Source organism: Centropristis striata, chromosome 19, assembly GCF_030273125.1.
Source record: "Centropristis striata isolate RG_2023a ecotype Rhode Island chromosome 19, C.striata_1.0, whole genome shotgun sequence".
NCBI classification, from domain to species: Eukaryota; Metazoa; Chordata; class Actinopteri; order Perciformes; family Serranidae; genus Centropristis; species Centropristis striata.
In genome coordinates, this window is record NC_081535.1 from 15,396,041 (window position 1) to 15,420,499 (window position 24,459).

The 24,459-nt window shown below is 39.8% G+C and overlaps 1 protein-coding gene across 1 annotated transcript in view; it reads right to left on the reverse strand.

Annotated features, from left to right (window-relative positions):
- Positions 1–24,459, reverse strand: part of ass1 (argininosuccinate synthase 1) — a 29,835-nt gene that overhangs the window by 1,190 nt on the left and 4,186 nt on the right. Inside the window, exons 3-14 of the mRNA XM_059358524.1 lie at positions 24,065–24,133; positions 23,048–23,236; positions 21,427–21,483; positions 21,241–21,315; positions 20,214–20,284; positions 20,080–20,110; positions 13,950–14,040; positions 9,637–9,721; positions 8,409–8,473; positions 4,773–4,904; positions 2,633–2,789; positions 274–339 (exon numbers count right to left, since the gene is read on the reverse strand). Coding sequence (XP_059214507.1) covers positions 274–339; positions 2,633–2,789; positions 4,773–4,904; positions 8,409–8,473; positions 9,637–9,721; positions 13,950–14,040; positions 20,080–20,110; positions 20,214–20,284; positions 21,241–21,315; positions 21,427–21,483; positions 23,048–23,236; positions 24,065–24,133 — 1,088 coding nt within the window. The remainder of the gene's footprint in view (positions 1–273; positions 340–2,632; positions 2,790–4,772; positions 4,905–8,408; positions 8,474–9,636; positions 9,722–13,949; positions 14,041–20,079; positions 20,111–20,213; positions 20,285–21,240; positions 21,316–21,426; positions 21,484–23,047; positions 23,237–24,064; positions 24,134–24,459) is intronic.

Here is a 24,459-nt window from a genome sequence, read left to right on the forward strand (position 1 = left end):
ACCGTAGCTGCAGATAATATGCCGACTATGGATACGAACCTCATATAACCTCACTTTAAAGATATATATTATATATATATTATATCCAGAGCAACCTATAAAGGCACTGTTTTGCTAACATGGACTATGGAGTAAACAAAAATAGACTTTATCATGTGTAGTGATATTGTTATAAAGATATGACATGCCCTATATCTGGACAGGACATTTTGGCCGTATCACCCAGCCCTAAGGCTATGTAAGTGGAACAATTCCCTTTTAAGGGATGCTAACCTGACAGCATTAATCCTGATGAATCCAGAGGCATCACACGGGTCGTAGTTTCCCTGCACGTCCATGCTGCAGTGAAAAGATGTCAAGAAAGAGATAGTTGAGTCAACAGAGACTAATCTCCAAAAAGAAAAGAAAAGCTCAAGTGCAACCAAGAACTGAAGGAAAAAAAGTTACAGGATATTCTGTAACAAAATGATTAAAATGTTTGGTATCATTGCAGTAAACATAAAAGACATGAAGCATCATCAACTACTGGGATAACTGGATCATTGATAATCTGCTCTTTTGAAATAATGTCCCGATCGATTTTCCTCTGAATGCTCCTCTTTAGCATTGTTTGTCCTGAATAACAGAGAATCAATATCGCAGAATGAAAACACACTCATGTACACAAGCACACAACACATAACCCATTTTAAAACAATCCCATCATATCAACTCTGAGCTCAGTGTCGAGAGGATTTTGTAATCTGTTTCTGTCCTCAAGTTTACCCATTTCTTCCAAAAAAGACATCAATTCATAACTTGTGCCACTGCGTGTTCTATGTTGTTTCGGCTGTCATCTCATCTTAGTGTGTGCGAATGTCTCACAAAGAGTGTCCGTGCGCTGTGTAATTACAGCAGTTTCTACCTGCAGTGCTTAATACACTCCCTCACCGAGTCCTCGCCTCCCTGCGACACCCCCAACTCCCAATGTACAGCTTGCACTCATTCTTCAAAAGCACTTAGCAAAAGAGGAAATTGCCAACAAATGATAGGATAAACACTATAAAAAGAAAGACCGACAACTAAATCATCAACTCTCAATACAAGGCTCCCTACCCGGCACCTGAACACCATTATGAGTGAGTGGCTTTAAAGAATATGTGTGTGTGTGTGTGAGCATGTGATATTTTGTGTATTCCTTTAAGAAACCCTGCGGTCTAATTGAGAGTGGAGCCAGCGGACAGCGAGGAGGGTGACATTTCTGTCTCAGATGGGTGCGGTGACGGGCTGTATTACCACTGTGTTAATGACGCCGTTTACTGTTGCCCGTGGAGAGCCAACAGGATGTCAGCAGGGGTTTCATGCCTAATCTGGTCTGTGTGTGTGTGTATGTGTGCGATTGTGGTAGGTTGTCATGTAGTGGTAAATGTGGGTTTGTATGAGAAGCTGCAGTTTCCAGGTGTAGCACTGTCAGGTACAGTACATGCATGTATCCACAGATACATAGATGTACTGTAAAAGTTTTGATATTATTTTATCGAAATTAGTCTATCAGTGGATTATACCACCTATACCATGACCATGTACCAGCTATCAAAATATGCTCTTATGCTATCAACTGACTCATGGGACACATTGTGTAATATTGGGACATTAAAGGAAATATTATGGACATAATCGTGCTCCTTAATGAGAACCCACTGCACCCATCTGTCAGGGGCTGCGAAGACTTTGTGATGCTGCAACATAACACCTCTGTCACACTTGTGTCGTCCCAGATAAGACATGTGTCTCTACAAGGTCAGGTATCGAACAGAGAACACAAGCCTTCATCAGTGACAGTTTCTTAGCAACTGACGGGATAAAAAATGGATGTGTTGTAAGTTGTGACTCAGCAGTTGAGTCATTACATATTTAACTAAAAACAGTATAATCACAAAAACAGACAAACCAATACAATTATATGATATGGCTTAAACAGACTTTATTACTATAGTGTACAATATCTTACACAGGACAAAATATGCACTCAGCGCATTGATTTTTTTTCACTTGCCAAAGCTCAGTAATTGGCTGACTGTGTGAGACATGTTTCCTTGTCTCGCCCTATTTGACCTGCTTAACAAGCATGACACCCATGTGCTTAAGAGCCCAGTGAAATCACCTCTCTCCTCTAGCTGAAAACACCATTAGCTCTCTGACTTTAGGGTACAACTGGAGTGTGTGTGACTGAAGTGGAGATGGAGAGGCATATGGAGGGTTTTTTACTTTGGTCAGTGCTGAGCCTGCCCACAGGGCATCAGGGGTCAGCCTCCTGAACAAACCCACTGTTACCGCAGCAAAGGGGCCACAGGGGTGCAGCAGGAAGGGCTGGGGTCGGGTCTGCCCTGCAGGAACTGATCTTGACACTCTTCTGATGTCTTTGTGAGGCAGGGTCAGTTTAGTATGTTGATGTAGAGGTCATACGAGAAGTTGGGCAAGCTGACCAACAACAGGCTGACTGGTGAACATGTGGAATATCTGCACTGTGGCCAGAGCAGCCAAACACAGCTGTCAAGCCAGAACAAGCACACACTTTGATTTGCTGACACATGTCTACTTCTGTATAAGCACACACACTGCCACACACACACTTTACTCCGTCCTAACTTACCTGACCAATTCTTCGTTGTAAAGGGACTTAGGTGACTCTCGTCCGAGGATGTAGACCTGGCCCTTGAAGACAGACAGCTGTACTTTGCCCTCCACATTCTCCTGGGACTTGGCAATGCAGTGTCGCACAAAGTCGCACTCTGGACTGTTCCAGAAACCTGAGGTGAGAAAGGAAACAGAAAAAAATAACAAAAAAGCATGCGTGTCAGGGTTTCTTTTAAAACAGGTTTTCAGGCTTATATGCCATTATATGGCCAACTTATGCCAATAAGTACAAGTTGTCTCCCCTTTTGCTCAGATTTGTTTAAAATTTACTTTTTACTTTAAAGAGGCTATATGATTGTCCCTGTATTTAGTTTGTGATTATTTGGCTGATAATTCAATCACTAAGCTTTATGTAAATAATTGTGCAATGAAGTCACCAATAGGCAAATGTATGTATGGCGTCATTTTTGTCTGAGCCCTCTAAAAACCTGCAAATATCTGGATTGTATGTACTACATACAATAATTATTATTAATAAATTGACTGGACAATGGCAAAAAAACATATATAGGGTGGACAAGTGGAGAAAGAGAGTCCTCTACTTCAAATCCTCCATTAGCAGCAGGGTGCACAGGGGTGTGTGTGATGGCCACACTTCCCTCTTTTAAGAGCTAAAACTCTTTCTGTTATTTGGTCTTATTCTTTTCCAGGTGAAGTTCATACACCCATTTCTTTTGTCCCATTTCACTGACCTGGCCCTTCCAATCTCTGAGACAGATGGGCGATGGATGTGTGTGTATATGTTCAGAGGTCAGACACGCCCCACTCAGCAGGGGTTCTCCTCTCATCAGCGGCTGACCTCCACCTCATCGTCTGGCCATGTTCAAAGACACAATCCTTCCCTGCTTTCATTGCCTCTGGATCGGTGCAAGGTGTCATGACAATTGTGCACAGTTTAGTTGTGAGTTGACTATTTTTTAATCTAGTCTTTCCTGTTTCCTTCCCTCAGTCTACGTTTCTCTGCAAGTGTCTCTGTATGCTGGTTATTTGAAATTTCAGTAATTATTATTTACATTAGAAACAAATCATAGGATATATTTAATTGAAAAATAATGACATATACATTCATTTTAATGTTGAGAATTCATTTCAATTTAATGTTTGATTTGATTGCTTTGTTTGAATAATCAACACTTAAAAATGTACAATATTATTAAACCAGGAAAAAAAGCAGATATTTGCTGCTTTTATTTACTAAATGACATAAACATTAATACGTTCTGAAAATGTACTTTGAGTACATTTTTTTATTTCATTAAGAGATTAACTGACCACTAATATGCATGTAGATCCATTTGTCAAATGCTTGCTGCATCTGTAATGCACTACCCCTAATTGCTGCAAATTCCCTCATTAAAATGTGTTTTTGGTAAAAAAGTGATGAATTAATGCAAAACAGATGCAGGACAGGTGGATTGTTAACATAAGCCCCGCTGCCAGCCGTCTGCTATCTATCTGCAGAGTTATTAATGATTTAAACCCACAATGGGTTTAATCTCTGCCCTGCCTCTGAAGGTAGCACCTTTATGTGTGTGTGTGTGTGTGTGTGTGTGTGTTTGCTTCCTTTTCTCTGGAGGGTATAACTGAAGTGGCCTAGTAGTCAGTCTCTAATGGCACTGATCCTATTATGTGGATGTAGGTGCAGGGGACTGGAGACAGAGCAGAAGGGGTGATTAAGACACCTGAGCCAAGAAAAGCTCTCTCTCTCTCTCCCTCTCTCTCTCACACACACACACACACACACGCACAAACATGCTGAACATACAAGGACGTAGGTGCCCATGTCTTTTTTATATATATATATATATATATATACTCTTTTCCCCTCAGAGATTTTTTGAGATGACAGATTAAAAAAAAACGTACAGACTTTGTGTGCAAAGTCCTAATCTCTGGATTTGTCAGCATGTAAAGTATAATATATGTCTAAACAGCCATACCAGCCCTTAAATCAATATACAGCATTTTTTTTCTTTAAAATATCACCACTAAACAATATGGCTTGAAAGAGAAAAAGTTCAAAGACAATTCATTGAATTAGAGACAGAGCCATTAGAGAAACCATCTAAAATGAGATTATATTTTTAGCGACTTACCGTTGTAGACAAGTTCAGAGAACTTGATACCCAGTCCCTGTTTGATCCGACGTACTTCTTTGTCCATGGTAAAGGTTTCAATGTCCAAATGGGCCTGCAACAGAATTGTGCCTGCTGGGGTTTCATAAATCCCTGACAAACACATAAACAAAATTGATGAATATCTGCACAAATCAAAGCAGCAGACAAGCAAGTTTTTGAACAGGAAAGAGCAGTTATCAGTTGTCACTGTGCAGCGTAATGTTGTCAATTTAAAATATTCAACATGATATAAAATATAATATAGTCTACCACTTTTTTGGACCATAATGACATAAATAGTGGCAACAATTCTGACACACAATTTGCTCCAATACATTCTTTAATTTTTTAAAGATGATTTTTTTGGCATTTTACATGCTTTATTGAAAGTGAGAGACAGATAGAAAGGGGGTGACAGAGGGGAGGACATGCGGTAAAGGGAGCTCAGGCCGGATTCGAACCCGGCTCCACCGCAGCGAGGACTGTAGCCTCTATACATGGGGCGCCTGTGTAAACCACTATGCTACGGACCACCCCACATTCTTTAATTTTATTAAATTGTGATCATCAGAGGCCATTTACAGGAACACAAACTACAAGCCCTGTTCATCCTAACTAACTACAAGCAAAGAGCTCTATTAGCCATCAGTCATCTGACAGACAGGCCTTCACAGTGCTCACAACACATGGATAAGCCTGTCCTGGGTAAATGACAGGGTAGGAGGCCCCTGCCAGCCTGGAGCCTGGACCAGGGCTCTGCCTACCCTGCAATTTACCCCCTCTGGACAGGGAGGGAGGGGTGAAGGGAGAAAAGATGAGGTAGATGACTGGAGAAATGAAGCTGTCACTCAAATGTCAGCTAAGACAAAAGGAGGGCAGGAAAAATGCTACCAGACAGCTTTGACAACAGAAATAGGAGATTTATCAATGACATCCATTTTTGTGAGAGCTGAAATTGGGAACAAATGACTGTGTTGTGTTCCCATTCAATACATGGTTCCTCACATCATCTGTAAATTTGAATGACAGTCACAGTTTTTTTTATTCAAGCTATGCTGTCAAACTGCCCAACAGATACTTCACCACAACCAACATCAGACTGCCACATTTCACAATTTGTCTGGTGTTGTAACTCTTCTTTTGAGATTTAACAGATGATTGCTATTTAATCTCTTCCAATCTGGCGAGCAGCGCAACTCAAATCTGTACGACCCTAAATACTCAGCACCATTCCTAAACTGAAAATGGAGAAGCACTTACTTTGTGCTGGCGGCCAAAAACAAAGCTTAGCAATGCCGCTAATTGTCTAAAGCCTCAAAAGGCTGCCACCTGAGCTAGAACGGCTTGTGGCTTTTTGGTGATCCAGGGCCACCGAGGGCACGTAGGGACATTTCCGCTGACTCTATCAGATAAATAAGTTAAAACTGCCCTCCAACACAAGTTGGCTTAAGAGCTGCAAAACAGAGCTAGCTTACCAGAGAGGAGCAAACAATGAAAAGCTATCTGGGTAAGCTCTAACAGTGGCAGTTTAGTTAAGCTTAAAGACACAACACCCCCAGTGGTTTTTGAGGTTTTAATCTTTTATACGACAGGTATGCTAACCATGCTGCAGGCCTGAAGGGGATCAGGTAAGGAATTAATTCTTCCTGAGCTGATCCCCTTTAACCCTTTAGGTAAACGTTTAGTCCAGCATAAACAGGCAACAGATGTATATAAAAGTAGATAAATATCTTAAGATGGATGGAAAATCACACTAGCAGTTTTTCCATTGACTTGTCAAGCACAAAAAAGAAATTCGAATTACAGCAGTTTCCATCAACTGGTTTGGAGTGAATAAACTTAGCCACAGCGTGTCAGAATTTGGTGCTAAAGGCTACACATGGCTGTAATCTGCCTGTAAACTGAGTAGGAAAAGTAGAGGTTGCGAATAAGAAACAAAACAAAATCACATTCAACCAATCTGCAAGATAAAAATTGACAGGTCTTCAGGAATTGACTTCAATAAGGAAAGTTTTCAATTCAGCTTTCATGCCAGCTTCTACTGGCTGATGAAATGGTTCATGCTGTCCAGAGACAAAGACAAATTAATATTTTCCCAAAAAAAAAACAGAGTTGAAACAGCTGGACTGATCGGTCATGTGAGTTGATTTCATATCCCATTTGGTGCATTTAAAGCAAGTGAACTTGTTTGCTCAATTGAGGAAGTTAAATTGAATTTTTAGCTTTCTATAAAGCTTTTTTAATGCAATACTTCACAATGTGAATACAAGTACATAAATATAAACACAGCTATGGAGTGAATTTTAAAGTGAAAAAATGTAGTTCTGTACAATGAATTAAAAATAAAAACATAAAAATAAACAAGTAAATATATTTAAAATGTTTTTGGAGCTATTGAAAACATGTTTTAGTGCCTCTGTCTTAGAGTTTGACAGCAGAAAGAAATGGACATGAGGCGGTCTGTTCATTATGAAAAGATACAGCCATTTCCGACTGCTTTTGATAGATGCACCTCAGCTAACACCATCACCGGTGCACAGGTCAGGAGCCTGACAGCACTGTGACAGGTGGGAAATGTTGGTCTGGCACACAGAGCTGTTGAATGTTTTGTAGCACAGTGACAACATTCTTGACAAACCATTTCAGCCTCCCTGACCCTACACAAATAAATATGACCCAACACAAATAGGGATGACATGTGCCCATTCAATCCCTCCCATCATCTATTGTGCTAACGCGACTGCCAGTCCAGAGGAGACCAACATGTACACTTGATGGTAGTTATTCAACCACTTGGACACCTTGTGCTCCACCTCTTCCTATTGCTTCAGTGGAGGAAAAAGCTTTGATCTTTTGTTCAGTCGAGGGGAGAGAAAAGTGGGCTTCCCATTTTCCAATTTCTACCTGCCAAGTTGCGCCACAGCTACAAGACTGTTGGCCAGTCAATTTGCCAATCACAGCACATACGGGGGAAAAGGAATGTGTGTATCTGTGTGTGTGTGTCATACAAGGCCAGGACAGCTCACCGCCCTTGTATATTAGCTGCAGTAACACATGTAGAGACCTAACAAAGGAGCTTTTCAGGTTTCCTGTTGATACCAAAGATAAAGAAACAAAAACATCCCTCTGTGACTGCATGTGCACATATGTGATCGACCGTGTATTTGTGTGTATCCAGTGAAGCATGTGCATCGTTATCTTGTTCGCAGTATGCGTGTTTTCTGTATGGGTGTGCATGCATAAGAAAATGGAAATAACTTCAGTGTCTGTGATTCCAGGTGAACCAGAGGAAAACATTCCCTTTGAGGAGAGTGTGTTTGTCATCCATCCCGCTTTTATGGAAGCAGAACAGCAAGTGTGACAAAAAGCACTCATGTAAAATAAGTGCAAATTGCATGAAAGCCCTGGATACTGAAAGGAAAGCTTTTGAATAGATGTAAAATTAAAATATTGAGACATGTTTCAGAGTAAGTGCAAACATGTCAATCTCACTGCATTTGCAATGTATATCACTGTTTGTCTAAGTGAGGGAGCCTGTCAGACTGATTTGACACAAATAGAAAAAATGTCATCACCAAGACAGATGAAAATAAACATAATTTTTTAATTCCTTACCTCTGGATTTCATGCCAATGAAACGGTTCTCAACAATGTCAATCCGGCCCACACCATGCTTTCCACTAAGAAAAAGACAGGGAGTCAACTTTAATTCCTTCAATTTCAGTGGAAACATATTCACACATTCATTTCTCCTTCAATTTGATTCATCCACATAAGAATAAATAATAAATTATTTAAATTTGCAATTCAGAAAGAGCAAAAAAATGCAAAGAATTCATACCCTTGTTACAATAGTTCTTCTTATGATATTTCCACAAAACTTTGAGCATCACTGGTGAAGTTAACCTCAGAAGTAGCTGAAGCACCTTCTATATGCTTGTCTGTTTTATTCATCACCTCCCCTCATCATATATAAAATAAAAGTAACCTAAAGTTACAATGCCAAAGTTTAGCTTGTTCTTTGACTGCACCCATGGCAATAAATGGTAATTGTAGGTGTGCTTTTTAGATCTTACTTTCCCTTTCACTTGTTTTTGAAGTTCCTTTGTAGTCATCGCTCTTTGTTTGTTCGGCCACAGTAACTGTTTGTCTGCAGCGCTAACAGGCAAGACAAAACACAGAATGATGCTTCACACACACAAGAGTGTATATTTTGCATTAGCTCTGCCAACCCTTTCCTGCGTACTGCGGAAAAATACCTTGTAATAGAAAATATATTAAGAAGAAAAAAAGGCTTTTTTCCTGGGAATGTCCCAACAGACACCCAGTTTGTAATACTACAAATGCAAGGGCTTCCATTACTGGCCAACAGGCTCAACCACCATTGTGTTACCTCATTTGGTGATGGAATATGATCATTTATTTAAAATCGTATTACTTTAAAAAAAAAGCCTCATATAACTCAATAACAATGTCTAAAGTGAAGGACAATTCCCCCCAAAAATCCTCATCAGCAGCAACTTCATAGCTCAACAGGTGTAGAGCAAATCGATATTTCCCCACTCAGCTCACCTTCAGTACTTTTCATTTATGTGGACAGTTGGACAGAGAACGGAGAGGGAGACAGAGTAGAGGAGACATGGGAGGGAAAACTCTGGTAGGATTCGATCCCATACCAGCAGGGAAAGACACACATCATTCCAGAGGTGTTGAACTTAACCAGTGTTTCACCTCTGGGGACACTTACATACTATTCTGATATAGAGGCTTTCTTACACTGGATATCTAACAAATTACAAAAGAAAGGTAAAAGTGCCTTCCAGTAAAGGAAAAAGATGCTTACCCAATCTCATTGAGGTAAATGTAGATATCCAGTGGTGAGTCTTTGGAGTTGCCATCCTCCATATTGGTCACCTTTACAGGCACACCTAAAAAGGAAAACATAATTTTAGTATAATTAAAGTAACTCATTTCCTCAACACACTTAAAGTAAATTTAGCCCACATTTTAATTGACTAAATGCAGAAAAAAAAAGATACAAACAGAAGCAATGCAGATAGCTGGTAAATTCTATCATATACTGCACATTTACTCAAACATACGAAAATCTGCATAAAGTGAAAATTAGTTTTGGATGTATGAAATATGTTCACATTATTGGTACTTCATGTGGGGAAAATATTTTACAGTTGTATACTGGTTATTTGATGCTGTTTGAATTTTTCAATTACAGCAGTTAACATTACAACTACAAATATACCCAAAGTTCTAAATAAAACAACAACAAATTAGCTGGATAAGAGTTGATGTTTTGATCTTGTGTAAGGAGAACAGCAAAATCTAATTGTTAGCAGGTATTGTTGGAAATGTGTTTTTGATCTCATTCAATTCCTCCTCCACAAAGTGTTTCTGATGTTTTTTTTAATTGCCTTTGTTTACCCCCAAAAAATATCTCAATCTTTGTAATATTTTAGAAGTACAGCCTTTAAACACAAAGCCGTATCTCAATAAGATAATTTTGAACAGTAAAAGAAAAACATTGACATTATCTGTCAGACTGGTGTTCGAGAAGGGCAGCAAAAACACAAGTGATTTTCACTGAGATCAGAGATCAATTACCACATCGCCCAAAAGAACATTAGTAAAAATGTAACCTTTACAGTTAATCAACAACTTTAGGAAATGGATATTCAAAAACGAATGAATAAAATTATTTTCAACCGACAAAATTGTCGACAAAACAACAAAGAGTTGATCAAATCTGCTGACAAGTGCTCATTAGCTCAGTCAGTGAAATCAATAGTCATCAGCTAAAAGTATAAAGCATTACAAAAGAAGATGGTGAGAAGGGCTAATAAATTCAAAGGCCCTGCTCATTTGAAAGCTGTGAAATCGTGGGCAGGCCTTTTCCTAATTCAATTACACACGCAGCTTTGTCACCCCTACTCTCTTTAGCGCTGAGATTTTTTTGCGCCACTGAGCGTTTGTGTGTCCATGCGCTTGTGCTAAACCACTTGCAGATTCATCATCACCCATCTTCCTACTACTGTGTCTCTAACACACACACACACACCACACACACCCCACACACCCCACACACCCACACACCCACACACACACACACACAAGCTCACTCCACACACTTCCTTTCTAAAGCCACTTAAACCAAGTACACATCAATCACTGTCATGGATCTGCTTATTCATGGCCTTCAATAAGCAACATGGGCCAAAGGTGGAAGCGAGGAAACAAACATGAGACATGGGTGTGTGTCTGTGTGTGTATGATGAGAAAGGAATATAACCATTTGAGGACTACACAAGGAGAGGAAACTAGAGAAACTGTGTAGGTATTCACTCTCCATCCGTCCGGCGTGCAGTCCTATACATACTTTGGCGTGCTTGCAGTTGTCAGTCACATAGCTTTACAGAGAAGAGCAGCACTTCTGTTCCCCTTTCACCCGGCGTTTACAAAGCCTTCATAGGAATGACACGTGAAGGACTTGACAAATTTTTTTAGACAAGGGCTTTGTTGATGGCCCATTCTCATATCGCGGGAATTGTGATGGCTCCCATGGAAGAAGAAAAAGTACCTCCCAGTGCAGGAGAGGGCAGTATGGATGGTGCATTATTTAAACCGCGCCCCCTCCCAGATACCTAATAATTAGATTAAAAGTTCAAATAAATTAAAGTGTCTGAACGTGGGAGTGTAGGGCTGGCCTTTCGTCCCTGTGCTCTCTTTTTTCCTCGCTCTCTCTCTCATCATGCGGGTTCTATCATTCACTGAGGGGTCTTTTACTCTCCGTGATCCTTTTCTTCAGTTTTTCGCAGCCTAACAGTGCAGACAATGGGAGCACAGACACAGTTGTAGGAAAAATTACTGCTTTACATTTTTCCTCTCTGTCTCTTTTTCCTCTCCACTTCTCTGGCATGAAAGGAGGGAGGGATGAAATTTTTTTCTCAAAAAGGGAGAGAATTGGGGAATGGAGTGTTTGACGGGGGAAAAGGTTCCTGTCGTTAAATATTCTTTTTTAATCAGTGAGAAAACTTTGGTGAGAAAGGCAGGGATGAAAAGGTGGGAGGGGGGAATGAAATGAAACATTCTTGTGCTGATCTTGTGCTCAGAGGGAGGAGTAGGCTCGGGCCTTTGTGTGGACAACTAAAACAGCTTTTGTCATAGGGTGCTCAATAAAGGCACAGAGAATATGTGTGAAAACAGAGCGCAAGCCTGCAAAAGAACCCGCGAAAGCACACTAGGCGTTACTACTGCATCACCATTTTACAAAAGCATATCTCATCCCCTACAAACCTACTTGTTTTATAGTTAAACATTTTCTCTGGGGAACTGGTAACACTTTACTAGTTCCCCCAAGGAAAATGCTCTGGACACCATTTCAGTGCAGATATGTGATGACTGATGAATGGCATTTTAATTGGTACTTTTATCAGCTTCAGTGGTCACAAATTTTCCCACCAAATCTTCTTCCAACATTCTGAATTTCCTTAAATCACTATTATAGCTCATGAAGCTTCCCATGTGATCAGAGGAGCCAGTGTCTCTCAGCCAATTGATGTTAATGCTCTGCAACCACCACCACCAGAGATCAGTGATGAAGGGACATCTGTGCCATTTGCCCCAGGCATGGATGTTTCTTGCCATTTACTCTTTACACAAACATGTGACACTTTCCACTATTCAGCTCAGCCCTCATGGCTATATATCTAATGAGCGTTTCTCTGGCCCCTCAGGGCTTGGTGTATTAGCCGGACTTAATGCTTCCGGCCTGCGTGTGTGCCTCCAGGCCTAACATGGCAGCTTTGGACCAAGTAATGCTGTGAAGGGTTAAGGATAAGTCTGGGTGGTCAAGAATGGTGATAAAGTGCAACCGGGTCAGCGTGCGAGCTGTAGCCCTGCGGCGATAAACATCAATGTTAAGAAACATAAAGGGACGTGGACACTGAGTGAGGATGAACACTATCTTTTACTGATACATCCTGAAAGTTCTAAACTGATAAAAATTCAATAAAAAACAAAAACTAAATACAACTTAATCTATTTAGTGTCTCTGTGCATGATATACAACAAAAAAACATTACATCTAAAAGTCTGAGCATATTTTAATTGAAAGAGAAATTTTTGTTTTAATGCAATTTGGCCAAAAAAAATCTGATCTGACATAATTAGAACTCAAATCTGGGGACAAACGCATAAATGATGTGTATATGCACAAAATGCATGCATACACATGTATTTGTCTTTTCCCCCACAAAGAAAATGGCATTCACAAAGGTAGAATTTGCACACCTCGTGCATTCTTTAGTCCAATTTGTGCAGCTCGTCAGTATTTCTCTGTTTCTGAGCAGTTTGAATCTACACACAACTTTATGCATCTGTCCCCTGGTTGCTTTAGTTTAACAGACAAACACCATAAATACCATATCAAATCGGTTTCACAAATGTGACAGCTAAGACAAATTATACGTGAGATGTCTCCATTTTAATTAAATGTTTTCCCGGTTTGAAATTATAGTAAAAAAGTATCCACCCCTGCCTAGTATCAATGGTTCAGGCTGCTGGTGGTGGTGTAATGGTTTGGGGATAATTTGGGGCCCACTTTGGGCCCCTTAGTACCAACTGAGCATCAATTTAACGCCTAAGCCTACCCGCTGACCATGTCCATCCCTTTATGACCACAGTGTACCGATATTCTAATGGATACTTCCAGCAGAATAACATACTATTTCACAAAGTTCAAATAATCTCAAATGGGTTTCTAAAGCATGACAATAAGTTCCCTTTACTTAAATGGCCTCCACGGGAGATTCACCTCATGGATGTACAGCAAATCTGCAGCAACTGCATGCCGCCACCATGTCAATATGCACCAAAATCTCAGGAATGTCTCCTGCACCATCTATGCCACCAAGAGTTTCATTAAATGAAATGAAATGATTAATTCATTTGAATGAACTCAAATTAATTCTGTGTGTTCTAAACTCATAATTGACATAATCCTGTATATTTTTGGCCAGTTCTATATTTTTTCACCTACATCAAGGTCCAAGAAGCTGTAAAAGTAAAAAAAAAAAAAAAAAGAAAAAAAAAGAAGCAGATTGACATAGAAATCAACAGGTGACACATGTTGCACGCACTTACCCATTTTGAACTCTATCTCCAGTATATCACGGGTGTTTGGAGAATCTTCTGGGCTCTTGGTCATCAGGTACAGGTCAGTCGGAGCATGGCTCTGAAACACACAACAACATACATTCACTCTCTCCATTTCACACACTTTTATCCCCATTGATAAATAACAGGGACCTTCTGAGACCTCATCAAACAACAGTACTTCGGATGGAGACACTATTGTGTGAGGTGATAAAGGACAACTCCAGACATGGCTGGGAGAAGAAAAGAGAGGATGGAGCATGAAAAAGGGGAAACCTGAAAACACTATCAGGACAGAAGACAAGAGAGAGAGAGAGAAAAAAAAATCAATGTTCCATTTTTCTCCTCTATTTGGTTTCATTTTCCCTGCATGGCCCTTCACCACAGGGGAAGGCGGGGAAAAGTGGGATGCAGCGAGAAAGAGAGTGGGAAAGGGCAAAAGAAAGAAATGACTTACATCCCAGAGAATAGTGAACACTTGACAAGTCAAAACACACCTGATACTATGACAGAACCTATTTGAGCAACACTATGTCCTCAATAATATCCTGCCTGTCTGGGAAAATGTTAGAACTGCAGATTCTATCATGTGTCTGCAGTTCTTTCCTACCTGTCTTCACTTCCTCTAATCTTCCAGTTTTCCAGTTTTGATTTTCTGAGTGACATTTCCCTTCCATTTTATTTTCAAATGAAGAAATTTGCTAAATGGGCAACACAAAACAAAGCCTTAAAGTCCACACCCTAAATCCACTAAAGTTGTCCTGGGTGACAGACGTTTGTCGTTTTTCCAGTTGGTGGGAGCCAGGAACGATTTCAGTAAGTCATGGTTGGGACCTAAAAGAGCGTGGCGGTCTGACGTGTCTGCCCAGCGATGTGGCCCTCCAACAATTACACAGCATTAGGACAAGACGATGGCCAATGTCTCCTGAGCTGAGGCAAATTGCAGGGGGACTATGCAAAATAACTACTGGGTGCATTTAAATGGAAAGCTTTACCAGACACTAAATCATCATACAATAACTAATCGGCATCCGCTCGTCGCCTGTCAGTGAAGAGAAAACGAGCAGCGCAATCACTTTCCTTCCTTTTAACTAAACACCAAAATTGACTGGGAAGGCGCCCGTCTTCCTCTCCTTTATTTTCTGCCTCAGTGCCCTGAAAGATGCCAAATGAGAGTGAACAGGAGAGGGGCGAAATGACTACCCTAAAAAGCCTTTTGATGCATACTCTTTGAGGGGGGAAAGATGGACTGAATTTTAAATACTGGAGAATGTCAAAGTATATGGTTCTTGTGGTGTTTTATACCTTTAAATAAAACACAGTATATTGCATATCAGACATTGATTGTATATGTTGCTAACTTACAGGAAAACTTAAAACTGTTTATATTAGGGATGCACAGTTTGGATTTTTTTTCTACTGATACCAATAACGGATAATTACCTGCTTCTCATGACTAATACCAATAACATATTATTATATTTGAAAAGCAAGCATATAACCTGTAAGTTATGCACGCCTGAGGTTAGAAAGGCTAAGATGTATGATTTGATACTCCATAGCTCTGAACTGACTAAAGCCAACTGGCATTACTATTGTTAACATAACAAAGTTCAAATGTTTTTTTGCAAAGTATTAAAAAACAAAATAGGCTTTTATAGAGCATTTTGCCAATTCAAATGAATTTATTTGACATTATCTGTCAAATCAGATATTTCAATGTAATAATAAATAACATTGTTTTCAATTTAATTATTGAAATAACACATAATAGTATAACTTTCCCTTTAAAGGCCAATAATTTCATGGCTCAATATATACTGTGCAACTACTGTGCAATTACTTTCTGCTGAAAGAGATTGAAATACACTTTTTGTTTGTATGAATAAACTATTCATTCATTTATTTTTATTAATTAATTTAATCTATATATTGTCTGGGATGAATTTCAGTTAATTCCCCTACTTAAATGATATAACTTTGTTTCCTGTGAGTTTATTGCCTTTTAAACAACAAAAGTATTAAGTGCTTAATGCTCTTTTCTCTGGGTTAGAGAAAGATTTCACATAGGAAGAATTTCCACCTGATGAATTAAGTATATACTTTTAAAATATATACAATTTATGCAACTGGCTGAGGAATGCTTACAAACTCATGCATGCTTCAACCATGAAATCTCTAACTTACTATCAGATACAAAGAAAAAAGAAAAGTAAGAGGAATAGGCTTGTTTCCAGTGAGCGAGAGATCAATGCATTTCAATTCAAACCCCCTGCAGGTGGACCTGTCCCAAAGCCATGGCCCTGAAAGAGTGGAAAAGGTAGAGACAGAGAAGGCGGGGGTAGGGGGTATTGGTGGGAAATGGGGCATGAAGCGCACCATCATGTTGCACTGAGCAGCTCCTTTGGCAGTCTTTGCTTCTGCCATATTGTTGTGCTAAACGTGGCCCATACAGCAAAGAAGTAGGCTGACGCATGAACTTAAAGCAAGTAAATTTCTATCTTTCCACATATTAGTTGCCTCATTGGTTTTCAATCGAAGCCAGCAGAGCCAAAAGAGGCAGAGGTGGCAGGAGGGAGAGGGGGAGGAAAGAAGGGGAGAGTTGAGAGGGAGATAGAAGAGAAGAGGATGGTAAAAACATCTTTGGCGCAGTGGGTTGGAAATGACGCTTAAATCACCACGTTTCAAGTCTGTCCTTCTCTTTAAAATGCAAACATGGCAAATTGAGACAAGAATAAAACAATATACACATGATGTGCTGAAGAGATATTTAAATTCTTAACACCCAGGATGTTTTGGTTAATGTTAGAGCCTCAGCTGAATTAAATAAGGGACAACAGGCACTTCTGCATAGAGGCAAAGCTAAAGAGATGCCAAGATGGACACAAGGAGCATTCGCTAACAGGTCAGACCAATCAGACCTGAGGGGCAGTGAAGGTACAAGACAAATGCTGGCCTCTTTGCTTCAAAGCACACATTCACATGCATACATACACCTACAAGCCCACTTCCTTCCCCTGCAGGCATTCTTCTGTCCATCCATCTTTCCAGCCAGCCATGCGACCAGCAGAAAACAAGTTTTCATTTCCTCTAGGTGAGCAGAGATTCGGCGTCACGCTCTTTTACTCCTGGTCAACACGAGCAGTGGCCCATCAGCTCCCTGATCAAAGAGCGCAGTGGGCCCGAGGAAGCTCACTGACACAGGCTATAATTAAGACTGGGGTGATGTTTTAATGACTCAGGACGAGTGTCAGGCGGCCTCAGGCTGGGCACTGACTGCTCATGTGGAGAGGAACAGAGACTGAGAGAGGGTAGTAGTGAGCGAACTGCGGGGTGTAGAGCCATCTGACAATCGGCACGTTGCTGATCAATCCTGATAAATACCACAGGTGAAATGCAGCATTCTAAACAGTAATAAAAATCTGACCTGTTAATTACAACAGCAAGTGGGTTACACGGTTTAAAATCTACTATGACAGAATATCTATTTTTTCTCTCTCTTTTCAAGGCAACATTTCAATCTACTAGATTTTGTTAAACGGAACATTAAATTAAATTAACATTAAATAAACTATTTATTTGGAGTCTATCACTGTACCCTGCAGTGAAGTATTAGTTGTCTTGCACCTGAGTATTTTTGCCTGGATCTGCGCAAAAAATGTTGCATTGCATTTCGGGGTATATATTCTGATATGAAACTTACAAAAAATAAATAATAATTAATCAGCATTTATGGATGATATACTACAGATGTCAGCTGTTGGCCAATCTTGTGAATTAAATACACCATTACAAATCCAAATCATGTAAATCCATTTGCCATAAAGCAGTCCTGCTCAGTTTTGCAACATTGTCTACAATAGTCAAAAACAAGAAGGTCTAATAAAGGGATAACCACAAAACCAGAATCTAATTTAGGACCAGGATTTGCTGTACTTAATGACAACATCAAGCTCAATGCAGTCAAGTGGTACATGCTAATAGTATTAGATGTGACTGTATAAACATGATAACAGATAGCTGCAGTTGCCCTGGGAGCATGTCTTCACACAGGTTAATGCTGCCAGGTGGAGGTGAGTAAATAAAAAAGTCACCAGGCTATTGTGCTACAGGCGAGGGGGTTTGAGGTTATCAGGAAGGATACAGTGTTAATCATAGAGTAACCTGAACTCTGCTGACTCTTATCTACAGGAGAACATATGAGCGACCATTTGGACATTTCCTAATCTGACTGGGTTGAGCAGAGAGAGGCCTTTGTACCACATGTGGGGGGCGTTGTTGGGTTTGAATAGTTACGGTCCGCCCTGAGCCTTCAGGGCTGTAATTGGAGGAGAGACAGGCTGATATAGAGAGGAGATACTTAGAACAAGATGACCTCTTTCAGATGACCCTGTAGGTTGATCAGAATCTGTCATGTTGGTTTTTGGGTGGGAAAATCACTTTGGTTTTGTTACACTGCTTATTTCCCAATTTGTATTTGTATCCTGCTTTAAATCAAGTTAAAGTCAAATTAACTTTCAACCTAGGAGTTATATTTAAATATTGTGACATTGTTTACTCTGGCAGTTAACAAACATGCTATAAAAAAATCCAGCTGCCACAGGTTGTGGTTTCTGAAATTTACTCAATAATCAGCATGTTCAAAGTTCAAAATATAATTTCGTGCCCTGGGTAATGTATTCAAATCCTTTTACCACTCTGGACCCCTGCACCATAAATATTTCATTGTATTTAATGCCATTAATCGATTCAATATTGGAGTAAATGGTCCAACACAAAACCCCTGAATGAAATCAGTTACACAATACTGTCATCATACATCGCTATGCTATTGAGCCGGTTCGCCTCATTCTTTTCAAAACATTTCTCCACAGGCCGACCACTAAAGAGGCAGCGGAGGGGTGGGAAAGGGACAGAGAGAAAGAGAGTGAGAGAGATAGAGGTCTGTGAGTTACAGTGGCCCTGCCCCTGCATCTCCAATCCAGCAGCGCGGGACCCCTCGCCTCCTTGTGACACCCCGTCCATTGGGGACTCATCTGTCTGGCGCACTGCCTTTGTACTTTACTGTTACTGGTGACATTTTGGTGTCACGGTGTCACGATGAAATGGCTCCCCTCCCACGTCGCAGCCCGCGGCGGCGCAACCAGTGGAACAATGAGGTCCCGAGGAGTTGGGGCTGGAACTCAGGAGGCCCCAGCTGGGCGCAACGCCCTAACCCTTCCCCCTCCCCGGCTCCCATGAAATCGGGAATTAGTCGAAGCGTTGCTGACGACAAGTCAGTGTCTGTGTGTCCCAGGCTCTTCCCAGGGCCTGGCGAGGACCCCGGGTGAGGAGAGACAGAGACATAGACACAGCGACCAAGGGATGGGAGCTTTGGGGGTCACTGAGGGCAACCTGTATGTACTGCTTTCACCTCTGACCCCAGCAGAGATCAAACTCTGTCTCACCCGTTGCACTGTGGGAGAGTGAGTCGTGTTTGTCTCTGGTGAGGTTGGCATGGGTCAGCAGAAGAGACAGTAGCCTTACTGCTGTGTTATTTATAGTCACTTCAAGTGAAGGATGTATTTTAACTGTAAGAATAAATTTATATTCTGTCTGTCTGCTGTTATGGACGCCAGCAAACATTATGTGTGTGTGAGAGGACAAGGGAGACTATTTACTGTACTCAATTGTAACCAGTTTAAAATCTATTTCTGTGTGGTTCTGTGTAATTTTGTCTCTGGTTGTGTCTGTAGTTTAAGCACTGCATGACATCATGATGAATGATGAAGCAGATTGAAGATGACATCAACCGTCCAGATGTTATGAATGTAGAATCTCTAGACATTTTATGTAAAACTGTTCAGGTGTACATTTTTTTTGCTGTAGAAATGGTACAAATGTCTCCATTTACAGTGACTTTCTTGGTTATTGATCAGTGCTTATTCAAAACGGCATTCACTGTACACGCACAGAATTTTCTTAAGTTTCCTTGACTAAGTCATTATCATTAAGTCATATAAACAACACACCACACTTCAAAGGGTGAAGACACCAAAAGGACAAAAGGAATATCTAAAGGTAGGACCTTTTTTCTTCTTCAGTAACTTGAAGACATGCCATTGATAACTGGTCTTACCTTGGGATTCTCCAGGATGCCAGACTCGTAACTGAAAGAAACATAATTTATAAAATTACATTATTTTAATACTAATTTCTCTTTAATTATTGGAACAGGAACTAAAGAAAGTGTAGCACAGCAGTCCTACCTACCTTATATGCATGAGATTGGCGTCCATGCTCCACGGTGCTCGAGGAGTGACAGGCACAGGGATGCCATGTTTCTACAGTTTGACAGAGAAAGCTGTTGTTATGTTACACGTTTGCCTCTAAGCAATCTGCACCTGAAGGATAGAGACTTTATATTGGAGCTATACTTGACTGTCAAGAAGGTTCAGCTATCACTATTTCTAGTGGCTGGTTTTTCGCATGCTGCGTAACCACAATATATCTTTTTCCCCACATCACATTTGTCTTTAAGACTCAACAACAAAAACAATCAACAACAAAAAAGATATGTTGGATATGTTCGAAGAAAGGACTCAAGAACTCAACAACTGTTTTAAGATTGTGGGATTTCACAAGTAGTCCAGAGGCCAGCAAGAGAATAGTGTTCACTAAAACATCATGACCACCCTCTAGTGGGAAAAACTGGTCTGAACCACCATTCACTGGCATCCTGTAAACATGCTGCCAATACATATTTGTGTGGTTTTAATAATGTATATCTGAGAATTGGTAAAGTTAACTGTAAATGTAATTATGGGTGTGAAACTAAATGACAGGTACAGAGTACAGATAATAAATAATATTGTATTTTTCATTATCTGAGGACAATACACATAATGAAGGGATTTTATTTTTTTTCCCAAAACAGTCAAGCTTTTGGTTTTGATAATGGTTTATGAAATCCTAGACCATATACAAAAAGGGATGAAGAAATTTAAAAAAGGAAACCATAAAACCGAAACTGTATATAGAGAATAATACAATAAATAGATATAAGAAATATTTATACAATACAATTCCCTAGGTGGATTTTTCTGTTATAATGTAATTAATGCTTCTCCTTTCTTTTAACATGTTGCTGAATTGTGTATACGAACATTTTAAATTTGATACCAAACTACAATGTTAATCTATAACAAATTCAGTACTTTTTGACTTCTTGCTAAAGCAACTACAAGAAACGTTCACTTTATATTGATTTGCAGCCCCTGTGGACAAAAGATGGACTTACCTGTGCATATTCCATCAGGTCTTTTCTCCCCCTGAAGCGGTTGTAGAACTCAGGAATCCTCCACGGTGCAATGATCTGAACAGCACAAACAGAGAGTGTCGGCTCAGCTGCAAAACTATAATTTCAACAGATGCTGTGTAGAACACTACAAGCCGTAACCTCCATATAGTAAAATAGCAAACTTACCTCAACTTCGGGGTAGAGGGCGTAGCATGTGAGCTCAAAACGTATCTGGTCATTGCCCTACAACAAACAGATACAATGACTCAGCTTTATGTACCACATGTGAGATGTGTTTATCTGAATTTAGGTTAACGGTTTAAAATCAACAACGGTAACTGAGCATGTGCACATTAAGGCTACAACTAATGTCTGTTATGCAATGCTGATTACTGACAGATTCACACTGCTAGTTTGGTGCAACTGACAGTCTTAACTCTAAATTAAAAAAAAACCCAAATCCATTGATTAAATAGTCACAGATTACTTTTCTGTTGATCAATTAATTGATGAATTGCCTAACAATCCAGCTGTAATGCACAGTGGTGGTTGAGCAGTGATGTTTCCAATGTCTGGATTGACATTTGCCAGGACCACATCCAGTAAGAGATGGGTTCCTGTATTTTCCTGTACAGTGCTCTGTCTCTTTCTTCATTAATCAGCTTCAAGACCAGACCAAAACATAAAGTGGCACAAGCTGCATTGTCTTAATCAAAATAAAAACAAACATATTTTTAAAAACTGCTGAAAAAAATGTTCAGACAGCTGAATTAGTTACAAGGTATAATTTGAGGTCTGTAATGTAACGTTATGATGTGGTATCTGTCTCCATCTACAGGCAGAATGTGGACACTGCATTCAAACAGATCGTCTCGATTAAATGCATTTTCTTGTATTTGAAATTGGTGTTATCTTAAAGCCATATCGTTGTTGTTGTTTTTTTACATTATTTGCAACCCTTGTTTATTTTTTTGTTCCATTGACTTTTATGTATGGATTTTTAATAAAATACTGTTTTATTTTTGTTATTTTTTTGTCTTGCAAAATTGAATTTGTTGTTCTTCCAATTATATTCCAGTTTTGCTAGATTATCCTAGTAACACAGGAACACAGCCAACATGTCATGAGGAAATACAGACCTTTGAAACAAGCAAAATTTACTGAAATGACAATGTGATGTTTTGCATGAAATCAATGCTGATATTCAGCATTTCTCACTCACTGCTCACTCATACAATTTAGAAAAAATATTGGCAGGCCTCCAAAGTGCAGAAACATATTTCCATTTTCCTTTTAACTCTGAGGACTCATTTAATTTAGCTGATGGTTCAGTACAAAGTGAGAAAAAGTGGCTGGAATAGCAATGATAATATCTGTCTTTGATTTGCGTGAAGCTATATTTTCTTTCAATGAATAGACAACTAAAGAGAATAAAATTAAAGTGACAGAATGGGGCAGAAATGACTGAGGGTTGTTTTCTGATTTACTCTTGCAGTTTGTTTAAAAAAAGTTAATGTTCAACCCTGCGAACACATGGCCTAAAGCTTCATGTACAGGCCGCGGTCATAGTGACCTAGCTAGTTTGTGTATAGATAAGACTGGCTGGGGCTGTAACTACAGTTAAATTTTGAGGCTTTAGATCCAGCATAACAAATTGGTCTCAAGTACAGTATAATTTCTCAATCTTGCTCTTTTCTGCCACAGCTTCTTTAAATACATTTAATTTGGATCTAGGATTCAGTCATTAACTGATTCTTGGACGTTCTCCTTCCACACAGTATAGTCTCCTGTCCTGTGTCTGATTTACCTTCCCTGTGGCACCATGAGAGACAAACTGGGCTCCCTCCCTACGAGCAATCTCCACCTGACGGCGGCCAATGCAGGGTCGTGCTATTGAAGTGCCCAGCAGGTATCGGTCCTCATAGACAGCATTGGCTTGAAGTGCAGGCCAGATGAAGTCCTCGACAAACTCTGAACGCAGGTCTTCAATGAAAACCTACACAAAATCAGATGTCAGGACACAGAGCAGGTCATTGTGTTAAATCTTTGATTCTGTATGTGAGAAATACTTAATGATAGGTTATTTCATTGATCCCTGCTAGGGAAAGAAATAACCAGTGATCGTTTGCATCAAAAGAGCTTTGTCTCATTCTGTAAGCATATGATGTGAATGAAGAAAACCTTGCTAACTCAAGTATGAGAATAATGTAGCTACTGATTTCCATTATTACAGTATGCTATGACATTGACTTGAAGAGGCTGGAATCATGCTTAAGGACATTATCACTGCATGTTAAAGCCATTGAAAGCACTTCATTATTGGTGTACCCAGGTGCCTGAGGGGAACTCTGACATCTGATAGAATAAATTACTTTTTTTTTCTTTTTTAAGCAAAGAGATTGATCTCCAGCTTCTTCTCAGTGCTTCCCACTTGCACATAAATGCTAAATATTCTAAAAAAGTACCAGTAGTGGGTAGTCTCTGGGTTCAGGCAGCAACCATTAAGCACAACATCCCCAGTTTGGACCTTTCAACCTTAAATTGAAGGATCTAGGGGAAAGACATCAGCAAATATGGTTGGAAATTGTGGTGGACGGCACACATTTGATGACTATGATGCTCATGCATTAGTGAGATATGCAAGGGAAAACAGAAGAGCAACTCTTCTTCAGGTGACTGAGAATGTCAATGCAGAGCATGAGGGACATAATAGGGTTAAAGTGCAAAAACCGATCTTTACAAAGATTAATGCACTTTTGCAAAAAGCAGAAGCATTGATTTACACAGGAAGAAAATTATATGGTTAAGTGTGTCAGTCTCTTACTTTCTTTGCCCCAAGGTTTTCTGCCTTTTTCCGTGCAGCTTCAAAATCTTCCTCTTGCCCAATATTGGCCTGAAAAAATACATGTTTAATTGCACATTAAAGTGATGCATATATACGTTTTTTCCAACAAAAAAAGAAAACTACACACAATTAAAAAACAAAAAATGTGTATTCCTTTTGGTTTAGAGCTCCTATAGAAGAAAATTCAAGTCCTCTATATATAAACATACTGGCTCACGTCTGTGCAGGTGTTAATTCTGCCAGTCCACGATTTTGTAATTCAGATCACATCTGTTGAGGCAATGTAGCAACCACCACATGGTGAAAACCAAGCATGAACGCCACTTAAGGGCTTACACAATTTCATCCCACTACTAGTACTAGTATGCTACAAA